Genomic DNA, 15966 nt, shown 5'->3' on the forward strand with positions numbered 1-15966 from the left:
AACATATTGCCTTGCTTGTTATATAAAATTGTTTAATAGATGTGTGGTTCAATGTCTGATGCCCCAGACTATACTTTAAGGGTGAATTTTACCTAGCCAAGATCTTCTCTAACCCTCTTTCATTTATAAAACGTGTTCAACATTTTCTTCTTTTCTCTCTCAATCCTTTTGAATGTAAATTATTACCCTAATATTAAGAATGTCTCTAAAAGTTCTAACCTAGAAAAGAGCTTGAACAAAGTGCAACTGGGTTATATAAATGGCTTTTTCTTGCAGTCAACTACAAAATAGGATTTCAATGCATCTTGACCATCTTTTCCCCTACAAAAGCTGTTTAATAGTTTACTGAATTAAAAAAAATATTTATCAAGCACCTAATATAATAGTAGAACTGGTTGATTCTCTTTATACTTTTAATATAATATATAATCTTTATATCTCTGTTATATATAGAATATATATATCCCATTTTATATATGTGTATATATGTACGCAACACACACTTTTTTGAAAATTTACTGATGGGCACACCAGGGGAAATCTTTTTTTGAGTCATAATAGACACAGTCTTTATTACACAGGGAATTTTCATGGAGATATACAATAATCTAACCCAGCATTGTAAAATTCTGCTTAAGGTGCCTTATTTAGAACTCTTTATGATTAATTCATACTAGGAGTAGAATCATGAGCTATTTAAGCAAAAAAAGTCAGAGCATTTACAAAAGACATGGCATTTACAAGTATACTTTTAAAATCACACTCTTTTATGAAAAGTAAAGAGAAATTAGTATGAGCTGCTTAAAAGTCTTTATTCTATCAACAGTGAGTAAGCAAATCAAAGGAGAGAGTCAAGGAAATCAGAATAAGAAGCTGAATCTTTTAAATAAAATCCCCTTTTAAAAAAATTCGCATACTCAAAAATACCTTAAAAAATCGGGACAAATTGACCTTGACCAGAACATCAGATTTGGTTACAATTTGTGTTTGTTAACAGTGTCTAGTGTGTCAGTATATGAGACAGGGTGGGGAGGAGGAAAGGAAGAAGTCTGGTCAACTGTTAGAGAATATAGAGCTGGAAAAGCTCTGACAGCATGCGAATTCCTCCCCAGACCCTGAGGAAACTCTGGATGCTAGTACATCTAGGCTTGGGAATTGATTGATTTCCTAAAAAAAGAAAAAAAATTGATGAGTTCTGAATAATGTATAACTTTTTGTTCTCTGACACTAATGGGGTATGTCCCAAACTCCCAGATTATTTAAATCCCTGCAAACCATAATGTATCATTAAAAATAACATTCTGAACCAGAACCCTTGCAATGACATGCAATTACTCACCTGTCTGCTTACCTGGTTTGACTAAACCCCAGTGACAGGAAATCAGATTATCTTGCCCCTTCCTCGTTTGCATTACTTTCATCTGGGGGAACTTTCATGTTCTAGGAAAAGACTGCTTTTATCTCCATCTCTTCTTAGCTCCTAGCAATGCTCCAAGATCTGAAATGTTTTCTGAGGAAGGTGATGTGGAAAAACTGTCCATTAGCATATCCTTCTCCCTTCTTTTTAGTCCATTCACTGTCTTGTTCCTCGGCTGTGGGGAATGGAGTGGTTGGTTATAAGTTGAACCTCTATTATACAGTAATGAGTAGATAGTGTTCTGAACTTACTAATGAGGATTCAGGGTGTGGACCTATGAAATTTTTCTCCCAGTGTGACCGCGTAGACAATTCACTGAAAAATGGCCTTTATATGACATTTTAAGGTTTGCAATGGGCTTTGACAAATACTATTTCATTTGAACATGACAGCTACTAGGAGTTAGATGCTATTATTATTTCCATTTTATAGATGAGAGAATTGTAACAGTAGAGGTTAAGTGACTTACCTAGAGTCCCATAGCTCATTTCTAAGGCTTAGTTTATGAAATTAAAACTTTGGTGTCCCTGATTCTAGGTCTAGAACTCTATTCACTGTCATACAACTGGTTTTTTGAGCATTGGAAAATGGGATGATAAGACTTGATTTACAGAACTCAGAGGCTTATTATTAGGATCACACAGCATAAACATAGCATAAAATGTGACAAATATAAATGATTTCCTACATAGGTTATCATTATTACCTTTATTGTTGTTGCTGATGTTATTGTTAGCACAGTAGTTAGGACATTGGATTTGGAATGAGAAAGTGATGAGTTCAAATCTACCTTTAGATACTTACCATCTAAATATTGCAGAGAAAGTTATTTAATCCTTGCCTACCTTAGCATTCTCATTTATAAAATAGAATCAATAATAGAATATAGTTTCTAGGGTTGTGAAGATTAAATGAGATATTTTAAAGATCTTTTTAAACCTTAAAACATTATATAAGTTGTTATTAATGTCATCATTGTTGCTCTTTTTGCTCTTTTTGCCACAGTTTTGACAAAAGAATGTTGGGGAAAGCATACTGACAGCATTTTCCCTGTCACCAGCAATTCCCAAATGAAACAAAGTAAGCATTCTCTCCACCGAAAGCAGGGCAGCTAATAAATCCTTGACTTGCTTTAATGGTAATTTTGTCCTTCAAAAGGTTAGGCAACTAATGAGGGGAAACTGTTATTCTGGACCCGATTCATACCAACAACTAGGCATTGGTCAATGATGCAGAAATGATGAGAACCTTGTAGGGAAGTAACAATGCTCATATCAGAAGTTGTGATAGAGGGAAAAAATCTGAGATTAAAATGAAATACATCCCCAAGATATAGTGGACAGAAGATTTTATGGTTTTATTCAGAAAGGACAGTTAGGAACCTTACAGCATAGGGTACCTTGGACAAAAATTACATTCTCTGAGCCTCAGTTTCTCCTACTGCAAAATGTGATATTCTGACTGACTAGCTCTAAATTTGTGATATTGTAATCTTAAACAATCTTATAGTTACCATGTAACATACAAATTATGACTTTGGGATAATAAACAAAAGTACGGTTTTTAACACTCCCATCTGAGAGTAGCTACCCTGGCCTATAAAATCTCATTGGTTTGGTTTCCTGGCATGCTCTTTGTAAGTTCAAGACATTGCTCTTATTTTCCTTTAACTAAAGCATTGCCTTTTATCTTTTATGTAATATTGCTTGATATGTAATAATAGTAGTAAGCATTTACTTAGCTATTTAAGATTTGCAAAATGTTTTCAATATAATATCTATAACTAATATATGGGCAGCTAAATGATACAGTGGATTGAGTGCTAGGGCGGCTCAAGTTAGGTAGATTTGTCTCTCAGAGTTCAAATCCAGTCTCAGAAACTTAAGCTGTGTGACCCTGGGCAAGTCAGTTGGCCCTGTTTTTCTCAGTTTCGACTTCTGTAAAATGAGCTATAGAAGGAAATGGGAAATCACTCTAGTATATATTTTTCCAGCATCATGATTTTTAAAAATTAATGAATAATTTAATTGATAATATTTTTCCATTCATTTCCAGAAAATATTTAGAATATTTTCTTGTTCTTTCCCTCCCCTCATCCCTTCCCCCTCTCTGAGCTGACAAGCAGTTACACTGGGTTATACATGTATCATTATTGAAAACCTATTTCCATATTATTAATATTTAAAATAGAGTTATCATTTTAAGTCAAGATCCTCCATCATATCCCCATAAAACCATGTGATCAATCATATGTTTTTCTTCTGTGTTTCTTCTCCCACTATTCTTTCTCAGTGAAATGCTGTGAAATGCTATATGAATAGTGTTCTTTCTCATAAGTCCCTCTGGACTGTCCTGGGTCATTGGATCAGTCTATGTGTACAACATACTCCTGGTTCTGCTCCTTTCATCTGAATCAGTTCCTGGAAGTCTTCCCAATTACAATTCACATAGAAGTCCTCCAGTTCATCATTCCTTTCAGCACAATAGTATTCTATCACCATCATGTTCCACAATTTTTTCAGCCATTCCCCAATTGATGGACACCCCCTCATTTTCCAATTTTTGGCCACTACATAGAGCATGCCTATAAATATTTTTGTACAAGTATTTTCCCTGTTGTGTCTTTGGGGTACAAACCCAGCAGTGGTATTGTGGAATCAAAGGGCAGGCAGTCTTTTAAAGTGTTTTGGGCATAGTTCCAAATTGCCTTCCAGAATGGTTGGACTAATTCACAACTCCACCAGCAATGAATTAATGTCCCAACTTTGCCACATCCCCTCCAGCATTTGTTACTTACCTTTACTATTGTATTGACCAATCTTCTAGGTGTGAGGTGGTACCTCAGAGTTGTTCTGATTTGCAACATTTTTTCATGTGCTTATTGATAGTGTAGGTTTCTTTATCTGAAAATTGCTTTTTCATGTCCCTTGCCCATTTATCAATTCAGGAATGCCTTGATTTTTTGTACAATTGATTTAGCTCTTTATAAATCTGAGCAATTAGATCTTTGTCAGAGGTTTTCCCCCCAATTTGTTGCTTCCCTTCTAATTTTGTTTGCATTGATGCTCTTTGTACAAAATCTCTTTAATTTAATGCATTCTAGTATATTTGCCAAGAAAACCAGTCACCAAGAGTTAGACACAACTGAAATAACTGAATAACAATGACCAAGGACTACATGTTACTTCAAGGTTTACAAAGTAAAATAATAGTACAAATAGCAGTTATAATAGAAGGCGTTTATATAACTCTAAATTTTGCAAAGTACTTTCCATGTATTATCTAATTTGATTCTCACAACAACCTTGTCATTTAGCTACTTGATTTATTATCAATTAGAGATGAGGAAAACTGAGTCTGGGAGAAGTTAAATGACTTGCCTGGAACCACATTGTTGTTCAATTGTTTTTAGTTTTATCCAACTCTTTGTGACCCTATTTGGGGTTTTCTTGGCAAAAGCAAAAAAACTGGAGTGGTTTTCCATTTCCTTCTTTGAAAACGCACAAAGACAATCGTCATCCTTGGTTACCAAGAGACTATTACTACTTCCAGCTTATTTTATAGATCAGGATACTGAAGTAAACAGGGTTAAATGACTTTCCTAGGGTCACATCACTAGTAAATGTCTGAGGCCAGACTAATTCCAAGCTACATATTGTATCCACTGTGCCACCTACCCAGTAAGTATTTAAGATCGAACTTGAACTCACTTTTCCTGACTCAAGATCAAGCACCTTCCAGTAGATAGCTACTGTCACCAAGATCTAATATTTTTAGGACTTTTACTTCCATTGAACCCCTCTGCTCATTGTAAAAATATAATAGAAATAAAGCAAAATCCCACCCTCAAATTATCATCTGTATTTTAAAAACTTTGAACTAATTTTAAACAGTTACTTCTGTATCTATGACATATAAGAGTATTAAAAGCAGTACTATGGAGTTGTGACATGTGCCCTAATACACTTATAGGACAACTCCTCTGTGACCACCATAATGAATAAATATCCCAGTCATAGTGTTTGCTCCAAATTGGTTGGAGGAGAGGAGATAATTAATATTTTTTTCTAATCATTGAGGCAATACATCCTTTTCATCTTATGTTTGTCACAGCCATTCAACTAAACAATTGGTAATGTTGAAGAATGCTTTACACTAGAAATTTTTTAGACAACTGAGCAATTTTTCTTATATTACTAAACCATGATCCATTCTATAATTCAGTCTCAGTAAAGACACATGAAAAATGAGCTGAACTTTTAAAACATTAGTAGCATCAATATGAAGAAAGTTTGGTTTTTTTTTAAAGGAAATGGACAATTTCAAATGAGATCTAGCAGCCTTTGACTATTTGGTTTTCATTACTTTTGTTTAAATTCTCATCCATTTTTATACCAATCTTCTGGTGTGATTTTTTGTTCAGACCAGAGGCCCTTTAGATATATCATGAATCTTATTGGCAATCTGTTGAAGACCATAGGAGTTCTTCCTAAGCTAATGTTTTAAATGAATAAAATAAGATCCCTACAATAACAACAGAAACAAGTTTTATTGCATGAAATACAATTATTAAAAAATTAAGTTTTACTGACCCTAGGTAAAGAACCTCTGATGTAGAGTCCCTGATGAGAAAGTAAGGTACTTGACTCTTCCAAAGTGGAACAGCATCTGCTTTGGAACTCATAGTAATAGAAAGCTATAAGGAGTAGGGAGAGGCAATACAGGTATGTTAACTAAATTATGTAGAGTTACATGCATGACAATCAAGTCTTAATAGTCACTATATAGCATTTATGTAGATTTTTAAATTGGTAAAGCAAGATATCACTTCATTTATATCCTCACAATATCTCTGGTAGGTAGGTACTATACTCCCCATTTTACAGATGAGGAAACTGAAACAGGGGTTATGTAAATTGTCCAAAGTAAGTATCTGAGGCTGAATTTGAACTCATATCTTCCTGACACTAAGGATAGCTCTCAATTTACTATACCACACTGCCAACTTTTATTTCAAGAAAGTCTTTGCACACAGGCTGTTTATTTAGTCTCAAACAATAGATGGCACCTCATGAATAACTTGCAGGAAATGAAAAGTTCTCTGTTGTCTTGAGAGATATGGAAATACAGTATGTGTCTCTGAAGTGCATCATTTCCCCTAATCTATTGAGAGAAAAGATTTTTGTCTCAGATAACCTTATATAACTAAATAATAAAAAAAACTCAATTCCTTTCTTCTGGCATTTTTCTATCAAAAGCAAAAGACCAAGATTGAGTAGAATGAAGAAGCCTCATCTCTGAGCTCCCCTGACAGCAAATATTAGCACAGAAGAATGCACTCTCTTTATTTTAACTGTAACTCCTGCCTCTTGGACATCTAGATATGTTCAAAAAGATTAAATATTTAAAATGAAGTCTAAGGAAAGAGAAGGACTATTGATTAGAATGAGAAATGAAGTCAGACACTTTATCAAGTGATAAAATATGTCATCAGTTTCCTCTGCACTCTTACATTAGTGTTATATTTGCCTTATTTCAGCCAGTTAATTGACTATCAGCCTTTGTTACAATAGCACAACAAAGTTGCTAAACAGTTACTATGTACAGTTAAATGTCTTAGGTGGAATACAAAGGCTCGTGATCTTTGTACTCCTCGAGTTTTATGAACTATTAAAACTATATGATATGCCCCTCCCAAAAACAGGATGAAAAGGAGTTGTTTTGTCTTTATTAGATAGGAAATATATTAGTGAATAAATCAGCAGGCTCAACTTCAGGCCAGACTAATAAAAGTGTATGTCTGTCCCTTCCTATATTTCTTTGTTTTTTCTTTATCCTTCATCTGTCTGTCTTTGTCTCTTTCTGATCTTGTCTCTTTCTCTCTGTCCCTTGTCTCTGCCTCAGTCTTTCTCTGTCTCTAACTCTATGATCTTGTCTTTGTAATTTTCTTTGTGTGTCTCTCTAGCTCTATTTTTCTATTACCATGTCCTTCTTTGTGTCTCTGTCTCTACTACCCATTTTTTAAAATCTCTGTCTCTGGTCTTGTCTTTGTCTTTTTATCTCAGATTCTCTATATGTCATCTCTCTCTCTCTATTTCTCTGTGTGTTTATATGTGTGTGTTTCTCTTTCTCCTCTTCATCTCTCACAAAAAATTACGCATACACACAAATACACATACAACATGGAGAAGGGACGTTCAATCTGAGATGCTGTGAGTATTTGAACAAAAAAAAATGATGCTTTGTTATATTGCCCACTCAGTGGGAAAGTATTGAAATTGCAAAATGAAAATGCCGCTAGTTTTCCCCAAGGTCCATCCATGTTGAGTCACCTGCTTTTATTGCTGAAATTTAAATCTAGTGTTGTAATGAAAACATGATACAGTATATCAAGAATAATTCTTATAGCTGTGAAAATGTGCTTATTTGTTCAGGGACATGGTACCCTTTGAGACTTCTTACAAACAAATAATTTTTTCTGAGAAGTTTCAGTACCATTTTTTGGAGAAAAGATGCCTCATCACAAAAACTGCTGTGATTTGGTTCTAATGCATCAATTATTTTCATAGTGCAGTGATTTAATGTAGAGTATACAAAGTGTACAATGTAGAGTGTACAAAGTTCTTTATCCTTATATTCTACCATCTATAAAATCCACATATTCATTTCCTAATACATTATAAAGAATTGATTTTTATTCATCAAATTATTTAAATTCAGAATTTAGTTTACTTAAATATTTCCTTTTCCCCTAAAAACCACTTAAGCCTTGCTCATAGTTCTTTGCTACCGAAAAAGTAGTGGAGAATTATCTATCAGTATGTGTATGAATCTGTATGTGCACATGCATGTATTTGTATATTCTCTTTAAGCACTGTGGAGTAAATATAGAATCATTTGACCTTTTAACCAAAATTCGTTGGCTCATTTGCTATATTTAAGTAATACTTTATACTTTCTAATTAATAGCAGCATACTAAAGTTTTACTGTTATGTCACATGGTGGACTGTATTGACTTCACACATGCAGATCATTGCCCTTCCATGACTTCCCATCCTCTATGATTGTTGTCCATATTTTTTTTAAAAATAGAGGAATCACCCAACACAGTGAAGGTCTTTTCTTCTGGTTCTTGTAATGTCATGAATACCTACAGAATACTTGAACTATATATATTTTCCCTTCATTCCTGTTAATTTCCTTTTCTAGGTACAGGCCATCCTTGGTAATAACTTTTATTATATTTCTTCAAGTCATCACTAGTGATATTATCCTTGGAAAAGTGAAGATATTGTGATGATTTGCATGATGATGTTTCAACCATCATTAAACCTCAGTATCACATTGACTTTTTTAATGATGAAATGCTGCAAATATTTTGTATACAAAACTGTTGGTAATATATATTATAGTCAAACCATAAAATAATATTGATTGAACACTTACAATGTTCAAGGCACTATGAGGTTAAATATACCCGGGTAATTGTCCTAGACCTAACACTTCTACTCCTGTGTCTTTAGACAGCTCATTTCACACCACTGGGCTTCATTTTCCTGCCATGTAAAATTAGGGGATTGATCTATGGCACCTTTCAGCTCTAAATTTAGGACCCTATGATTAGAGTGTAAAGGTGTTTCTCTTGAGACTTTGGCATTTTACTTACAATATGATCATCAGTAGACAGACTAGAATATAATGGGGAGAGAGAGAGAGAGAGAGAGAGAGAGAGAGAGAGAGAGAGAGAGAGCACTTATTAAGTGCTTACTAAATGTCAGGCACTGGGGATGCAAATAGAAATCTGTCACTATCCTATTGTTGTTCAGTCATTTCAGACTCTGTAACTCCATTTTAAGGCTTTATTAACAAAAATATTGTAATGATTTGCTATTTCCTTCTCCAGCTCATTTTACAAAAGAGGAACTCAGTTAAGTAGTTAACAGAAATGGGGTTAAATGACTTGACCAAGGTGACACAGCTAGTATCTGTGGCTGGATTCAAACTTATGAAAATAAATCTTCCTTATTCCAAGCCAAGTGTTTTATCTACTATACCACCTTATTTCCTTGAGGAATAAAATCTAATGGGACAATAATGCATAAAGGTGAACTGGAAAGATAAGAGGTGGTATATTACAGAAAGATATGGAAGTAGCTAAGAAGTGAGGTGGAGATATGGAAATGGTCAAACCATACCATTCACAGTCCCCAGTGTTTCCAGGGTTAGAGGCCAAGTTGGAAATTATAATTATTGATCAATCTGGAGTTGGAAAGAGTGTTTAGCCTTTTTTATAACTGAAGAAATTTGAGACACAGGGAGATTAAATGACTTTATCTCCCAAAATGATCCTATGAAGAGAGAATTTGACCAAAAAAAAAGCTATCCTGATTCATTTTTGTATTTCTCACACTTAAGAATTTGTAGCTAAATAAAACTTTTGTGCAGTGGCCATAATTTAAACATTTATTGCCTACAATGTCTAGTCCTTAACAGTGTGAAAAGTTCATTATATGAGATAAATTTATATATTACTACTAAGATTCCAGGCCTTGGTCTCATGAAAACAGACTGGGAAATGTGAATTAGTTTCAGTTAAAGCAATGGAGGTGGTTGAAATTATACTCTCCTTTTGGAAATCTTTTACCTTCCTTTGGCCCAATGAGTATAAAAAGTTGGAGAATACTTCATACCTTTGGGAACAGTAAAGTTCACCTCACCTTTTAAATAATGGAGTAAAAATAGGTGACTTTCATCTACCCTTCATTCCCTGTAGGCAATATTCATAATAAAGAGAAGAAATAAGTTCTTCTAAAACCCCTTGGGAAATTGAATCTAGCACCATGAGATTTCCAGGAAGCATGCATTATTTCCAAACACTGAGTAAAGTGTGATGGATTCTGCTAGAACTATATGATTTAGGTAAAAAATCTTTCTATTTCCAGTGGCACTGAAGAATTTTCACTATTCTATGATTTGTTATTTTTTGTTATTTTTATAATGAAATAGCGATAATCAAACATTGAATAATTATGTACTATATTGTAAATGCATGGAATAAAATTAAAAAAGCAAAAATAATATGCTACCTCCAGTGAATTATTATTTTTATAGTAAAGCCTTACATCTAAGCACTTTTTGTTTTTAACATCCAAGGACAGCAATTTGTATCTATTATTTATTATACTGCAATAGATAATGTTCTCCTTTCATAAAATATCATTTAGGCTTTTATTTGTCCCAACATTTAGAGACTGATATGACTTTAGACATCCTTCAGGCCAGTTTTCTAATTTTGCCAATAAGGAACAGACAAACCCAGTTTCTCTGACTCCAAATGCAGTGATTTTGCTATTCCCCAACACTGTCTCTTCATGCCAAATTACAGCCTAGAAGGGAAAAAATGTATGCTATGCTGTAAACCTTAAATAATAGAGATCCAAGATGGAAAACTTGAAATATCTTTAAATACAGTTTCACTAATGTTATGTTGTAATACATAACCAATTTAATTTGGAGCTAAGAGCAAGTTGTCAAGTAATACATTTATAGAGCTAATAGTTAACATCTTATTCTCCTCAACTTAAATTACAATTTCTTTTTAAATGAAATCTACTTCTGAGATGCCTAATGGATTTTTACTTTAATTTTTCTGTTGTGTTAGCTTTTATAGCTTTCTCCCACTGTCTTTCCATTTAATCCCTCTCTGGGACACTTGCAAGAAAATATTAATGGCAATCACAGTATGGACACACCTGAAATTAAGTGAACGACATTATCTTAACTACAAAAATTGATTAGAAAATACAATGTTAAAGTAATCATCAACCTAATTGGTCTGAGTTACGAGGAGCTTTTGACTTGGGAGGACTTGTGTTCAAGTTCTGGTTTTGCCGCTTCTTACCTGTGTGATTTGGACAAAATGTCTTCAATTTCCTTTAATTTCTTCATCTGTAAAATGATGAGGTTGATCTGGATGACCATTAAGGTCTCTTTCATCTTTATATCTATTATCCTTTGATATATTAATTTTAGCAAGTCTATAATTATCTTAAAAGTAACCCAGACTTTTCTTGAAACTAATGGTTGCCATGACATTTCAGTATCAGATTTTTGCAAGCAGTGATAAGACCAGTTAATATAAATCTTTAGTTATAAAAATAAAATGTTAAAATGGGGTAAACAGAATTATTACCATGGCCATCCTAAAGGATTTACAAATTAGCTAAGTCTGTAAGTTCATCAATTCTGTTCTGACTCAGTTTTCTCATCCATAAAATTTATTACAATGACCACTATTTATCTGGCAAGGTTTTTTTTTCTTATTTTTGAGCAGCTAAATTGAGAGAAAGCTTTGTAAATGATTAATACATGGTCATTCATACACTATGATGGAATCACCTAGAGAATTGAATGATTTGCTTTTCTTTTTATATCTTATTGATATCTCTTGTCTTTATGTTGTAGCTATGGCAAAAAAAAAATCCCCTCCAGCCTGAACCCTTCCATGTGACAAAATAAAACAATTGAGTAAAGACAATTAGTACAGTGACCATATAAAATAATCTAGATAACATTCTGCCCAAGTGTGATTTTTCAAAGTAGAATGATAATACAGGTGACAATAAAATTGTATTTTTCTGTGAGTAAGACTCAAACAAGAACAAATACACACATTCACACAAACACCCATAAAGTTGAGGGTTTTTTTTTCACAATAATTGTTTGCAAGGAAACTCATTTTTATTATTAAACTGTCTTTCTCAAATGCCTTTGTATTTGCATTGGTGAAATTAAAATTGTTAGGGCTGCCCTAGCCTGACTGCAACAATTCTGTCTCCCAAGGTAATTTTTTCCAGCATGTTCTTACCAAAAGGACTAGAAGGCCACTGGAAAGACAAAGCATACCAATAGACACTATGTGTGTGATTGTGTGAATATAAATACATATCTATATAGATTTACTATACTTCCTCTGGTCTATGAAAATATACTTCTGCAAATAATTAGAAACATATAATTTAACTTGGAAGTATTTGATTAATCGTACTATCTCTATTTCCTTTCCTTTATGGATAAAAAAGAAAGTATGCTGAACCAATACATACATGCATACATACATATATATATATATATACATATATATATATGGGTTCTTAAAGACATTCTTAAATTCTAGTTCATCTTAATATTATTGTACCTTGTACCTTAATTTGAATGCTTTTGTTGCTCTCATGTGACTATATTGAAGTATCAAAAGGGACTCTATTGATTCTGGGATTTTTCTTTATAGTGGCTAGTATTCAGAAGCTTCCAGCAGCTTCTGTTCTAACAGACATCAATTTCCCAATGAAAGGAAGGAAAGGAATGGTCGACTGGGCAAGAAACTCAGAAGACAGGGTGGTTATTCCTAAAAACATCTTCACACCAATGTCATCAAGAGGTAAGGGTACATTAGATGACCATGTGACCAATATCTTATTTTTTGAGTACATAATTGTATTATTGGAACTAAAAATAAAGAAATTATAATAAGATAAAAGTTCATGTAAAGTGATCAATATTAAGCTCCTCCATTGAGCAAATTCTTGTGCTAAGGTACTGGGAGAACTTTTTTAAAAAGATTCCTAATCTCAAGGAGTTTACAGTTTACTGGAGGTGGAAAACATGCAACCAAATATATATACAAATAGGATATATACAAGACAAATTGAGGGCAGCCTCAGAGAGAAGACACTAAAATTCAGTAAGACTAGGAAAAATTTTCTTGTAGAAATTAAGACTGAGACTTAAATAAATGGGAAGTTAGAGGAGGAAATGAGAAGGGAGAGAATTCCAGGCATGAGGGACATTTAGTGAAAATAAGGAGATAGAGTGTTATGAGCAAACAACAGCCAGAAAGCCAGTATCACAGGATAATAAAATAGTTTCCATAAATGGAAGAAAAACATTTTGTTTTATATATATATATATATATATATATATATATATATAATTTTAATTCCTCAAATGCATTAATAAGGCCAGAACATGTTTGTCTATCCTATATGGCTCAAAATGTCTGAGATTAAAAGCCTTGGTTCCATGAAAATAGAAATAAATTATGAGAGATGAGTACATATGAAAAAGTCCTTTATTGAGAAGAATATATTTTGAATGGCACAGTTAAAAGTATATTTTATTTGGAGTCAGAAAAGCAGAATTCAAACCTTGGTTCTTCTATTTGTTTCCTGTGTGACATTAGGCATGTCATTTACCTTGTATGAAACTTGGATTCTATAGCTGTAAAAGGAGCTAGATGTCCTAGATGAATACTAAGGTCCCTCTCAATTCTTATTCTAGCATCCTGTGATTCTCAGGAATTAGTACATGTTTTCAAAAGTTTCTCCTATCAAATGAAGGGATTGGATTTATGACTACTTTGGGCTTCAAATCTTTGCTCTATGATTTTATGATCCTAGATTTAATTCTCCCCTTTATACTTTTGGGGATATCCTCCATGGTTCCTCCAAAGCCTTCAGAGAAATTAACATTACTTTAACCTTTTATCTGTGACTGCTTTAAAGCAAATATGTTAGGAGTAGAGCAGTAGAAGAAACAGTGGCATATATCTGCTCTCTCTCCTGTCACCCATATAGCAGAGAAATGAAATAATGATCCCAAGCAACATTTATTCAATGTCTACACTATGCCAGGCACTAGGCTAACCACTGAGAATACAAAGAAAGGAAAAATAAAATCTCTACCCTTAAGTAGCTTACATTTTAATGGGAGAAACAACAAGACAAGAGAAGAATCTGACCTGTTCTACCTTAATATTGCTTACACAAGTGCGGGCACTGTAGAAAAGCTGGGGATAAAATATAATAGGTTGTATTATTTCAAACTGCACCATTCTTCTTGCTATTGTATTAATATGTTTATTTTTTCCCTTTAGAATTAGATGAATCTTCTGTGTTTGTCCTTGGAGCAGTTCTATATAAAAATCTAGATCTTATTTTGCCTACTTTGAGGTAAGAAAAAAAGCATAAAGATGCTACTTATTATAGGCCATATTATGAGAAAGAGCAATCCATTTCTCATGGGTTTTGGTAAACATGAGGAGTTTATTCTTGTTACTTTTCAAATGAGATATTAAACAATTTTATTTCCTAATTGATTTAAAATATGTAATAGCTTGTTCAGGCAACATGGAATAGTGGATAGACAAATGGCTTCAGGGTCAGGAAGACCTGGCTTCATTTCTCCCTTTTGACACATACTAACTGTGTGACCTTGGGCTCTGTGCTCCTAGGCTACTCTCTTCTATCAAAAATGCAAATTACATTGGTAGAATTTCTTCCTCCAACATTCTCTACATCCAATGAAATAAAAACCCTGGCCCCATCCCAACATGGTACTAACCCATTCATTAAATTGGATTATCTGATTATAGTCCTATGATTCTTATTTAACTAATTCTATCTTGACTCAAACTGGAAAAAATTCCTTAAGGCTATTTAATATAATGAGCAGTAGGAAAAATTAAACTACCTCCTTTTTACAATTTGTAATTAATGCTGCCACTCATCAACATAATATGATCACTTAAAATACTCCATGCCCCCCTTCATTTGCACAAGATCTCCGTTTACCTCTAAATACATGTTCAGTTACAACTACATTAAGAAATAATGCTTGTGCTCTATTAAGAGACTATTTTTGGATAAAACCCATTTTTGACTTTTCTTCTTCACATACCTTCAGAAACAATATACTTACCAAGAGAATCACTAATCTTACCTGTCTCATTAAAGTATCTTTTTTGCCTCATGATAATTTCCCACAATTCCCTGCCAATATTCTTTAGTATACCTATGTAGCACTTCTTTCTTCTAGTCCACACTGCCCACCTCTAGGGAGGATGGATGATAGCAAAGATTCCTAATTACCAACTATATTATATTAAAATTGCATACCACCATGCTTACTCACTCCTTCAAGAATAAAGCTTTAAGCTTTTTCTTCTAGAAAACATGTGGATGATGTACATATTCTTAGTGGGTGATAACAAACTGTGCAATAAATAAAAACAATTAGAGCTCAGCCCAGCAAAAAACATACCCATGCAGAAGCTTCCAGGCTTTTCTGAACTCTGCAGCTGCAGCAAACAGTCATGATTCTTTGGGAGAAAATCTTTCTTTGGGAGACACATTATTAGTGTAGTCAGTGAGTCACCCAGATTTTCTAATGGAGAATAGGCTCTCCTACCACTAAGGAGACATTAGTCATGCAGAGGGAAGGTACAGAGAGGACACAAGATAGCATTTTCATTAATGCCCTACTTGCATGGAATTAGAGATCTCACAGTCAGCTAGGTGTAAATTTCATTTTGCTTTGTTTAGAGGGGGAGAGGGAATGATGTTTGTGTGTTAATGAAAATTTTCACCTCTGATTTCCACAACTGCTTGAAGTATAAGACATGTTTAGCCACCACTCTTTCTGTTATGCTCTAGGCCTGCAAGGAAACTGTAGAAATAGACTTGTTAAAGAAATATTATCATTTTTAATG

The 15966-nt window shown here is 33.6% G+C and overlaps 1 protein-coding gene across 4 annotated transcripts in view; it reads left to right on the forward strand.

Moving 5' to 3' along the window:
• ADGRB3 (adhesion G protein-coupled receptor B3) overlaps window positions 1-15966 on the forward strand; it is a 954807-nt gene that overhangs the window by 530170 nt on the left and 408671 nt on the right. For all 4 annotated transcript variants that reach the window (XM_001365288.4, XM_007484165.3, XM_056818441.1 and 1 more), the window contains exons 14-15: window positions 12709-12858; window positions 14353-14428. In XM_001365288.4, coding sequence (XP_001365325.1) covers window positions 12709-12858; window positions 14353-14428 — 226 coding nt within the window. The remainder of the gene's footprint in view (window positions 1-12708; window positions 12859-14352; window positions 14429-15966) is intronic.

The sequence above is a fragment of the Monodelphis domestica genome, chromosome 2, assembly GCF_027887165.1.
Source record: "Monodelphis domestica isolate mMonDom1 chromosome 2, mMonDom1.pri, whole genome shotgun sequence".
NCBI classification, from domain to species: Eukaryota; Metazoa; Chordata; class Mammalia; order Didelphimorphia; family Didelphidae; genus Monodelphis; species Monodelphis domestica.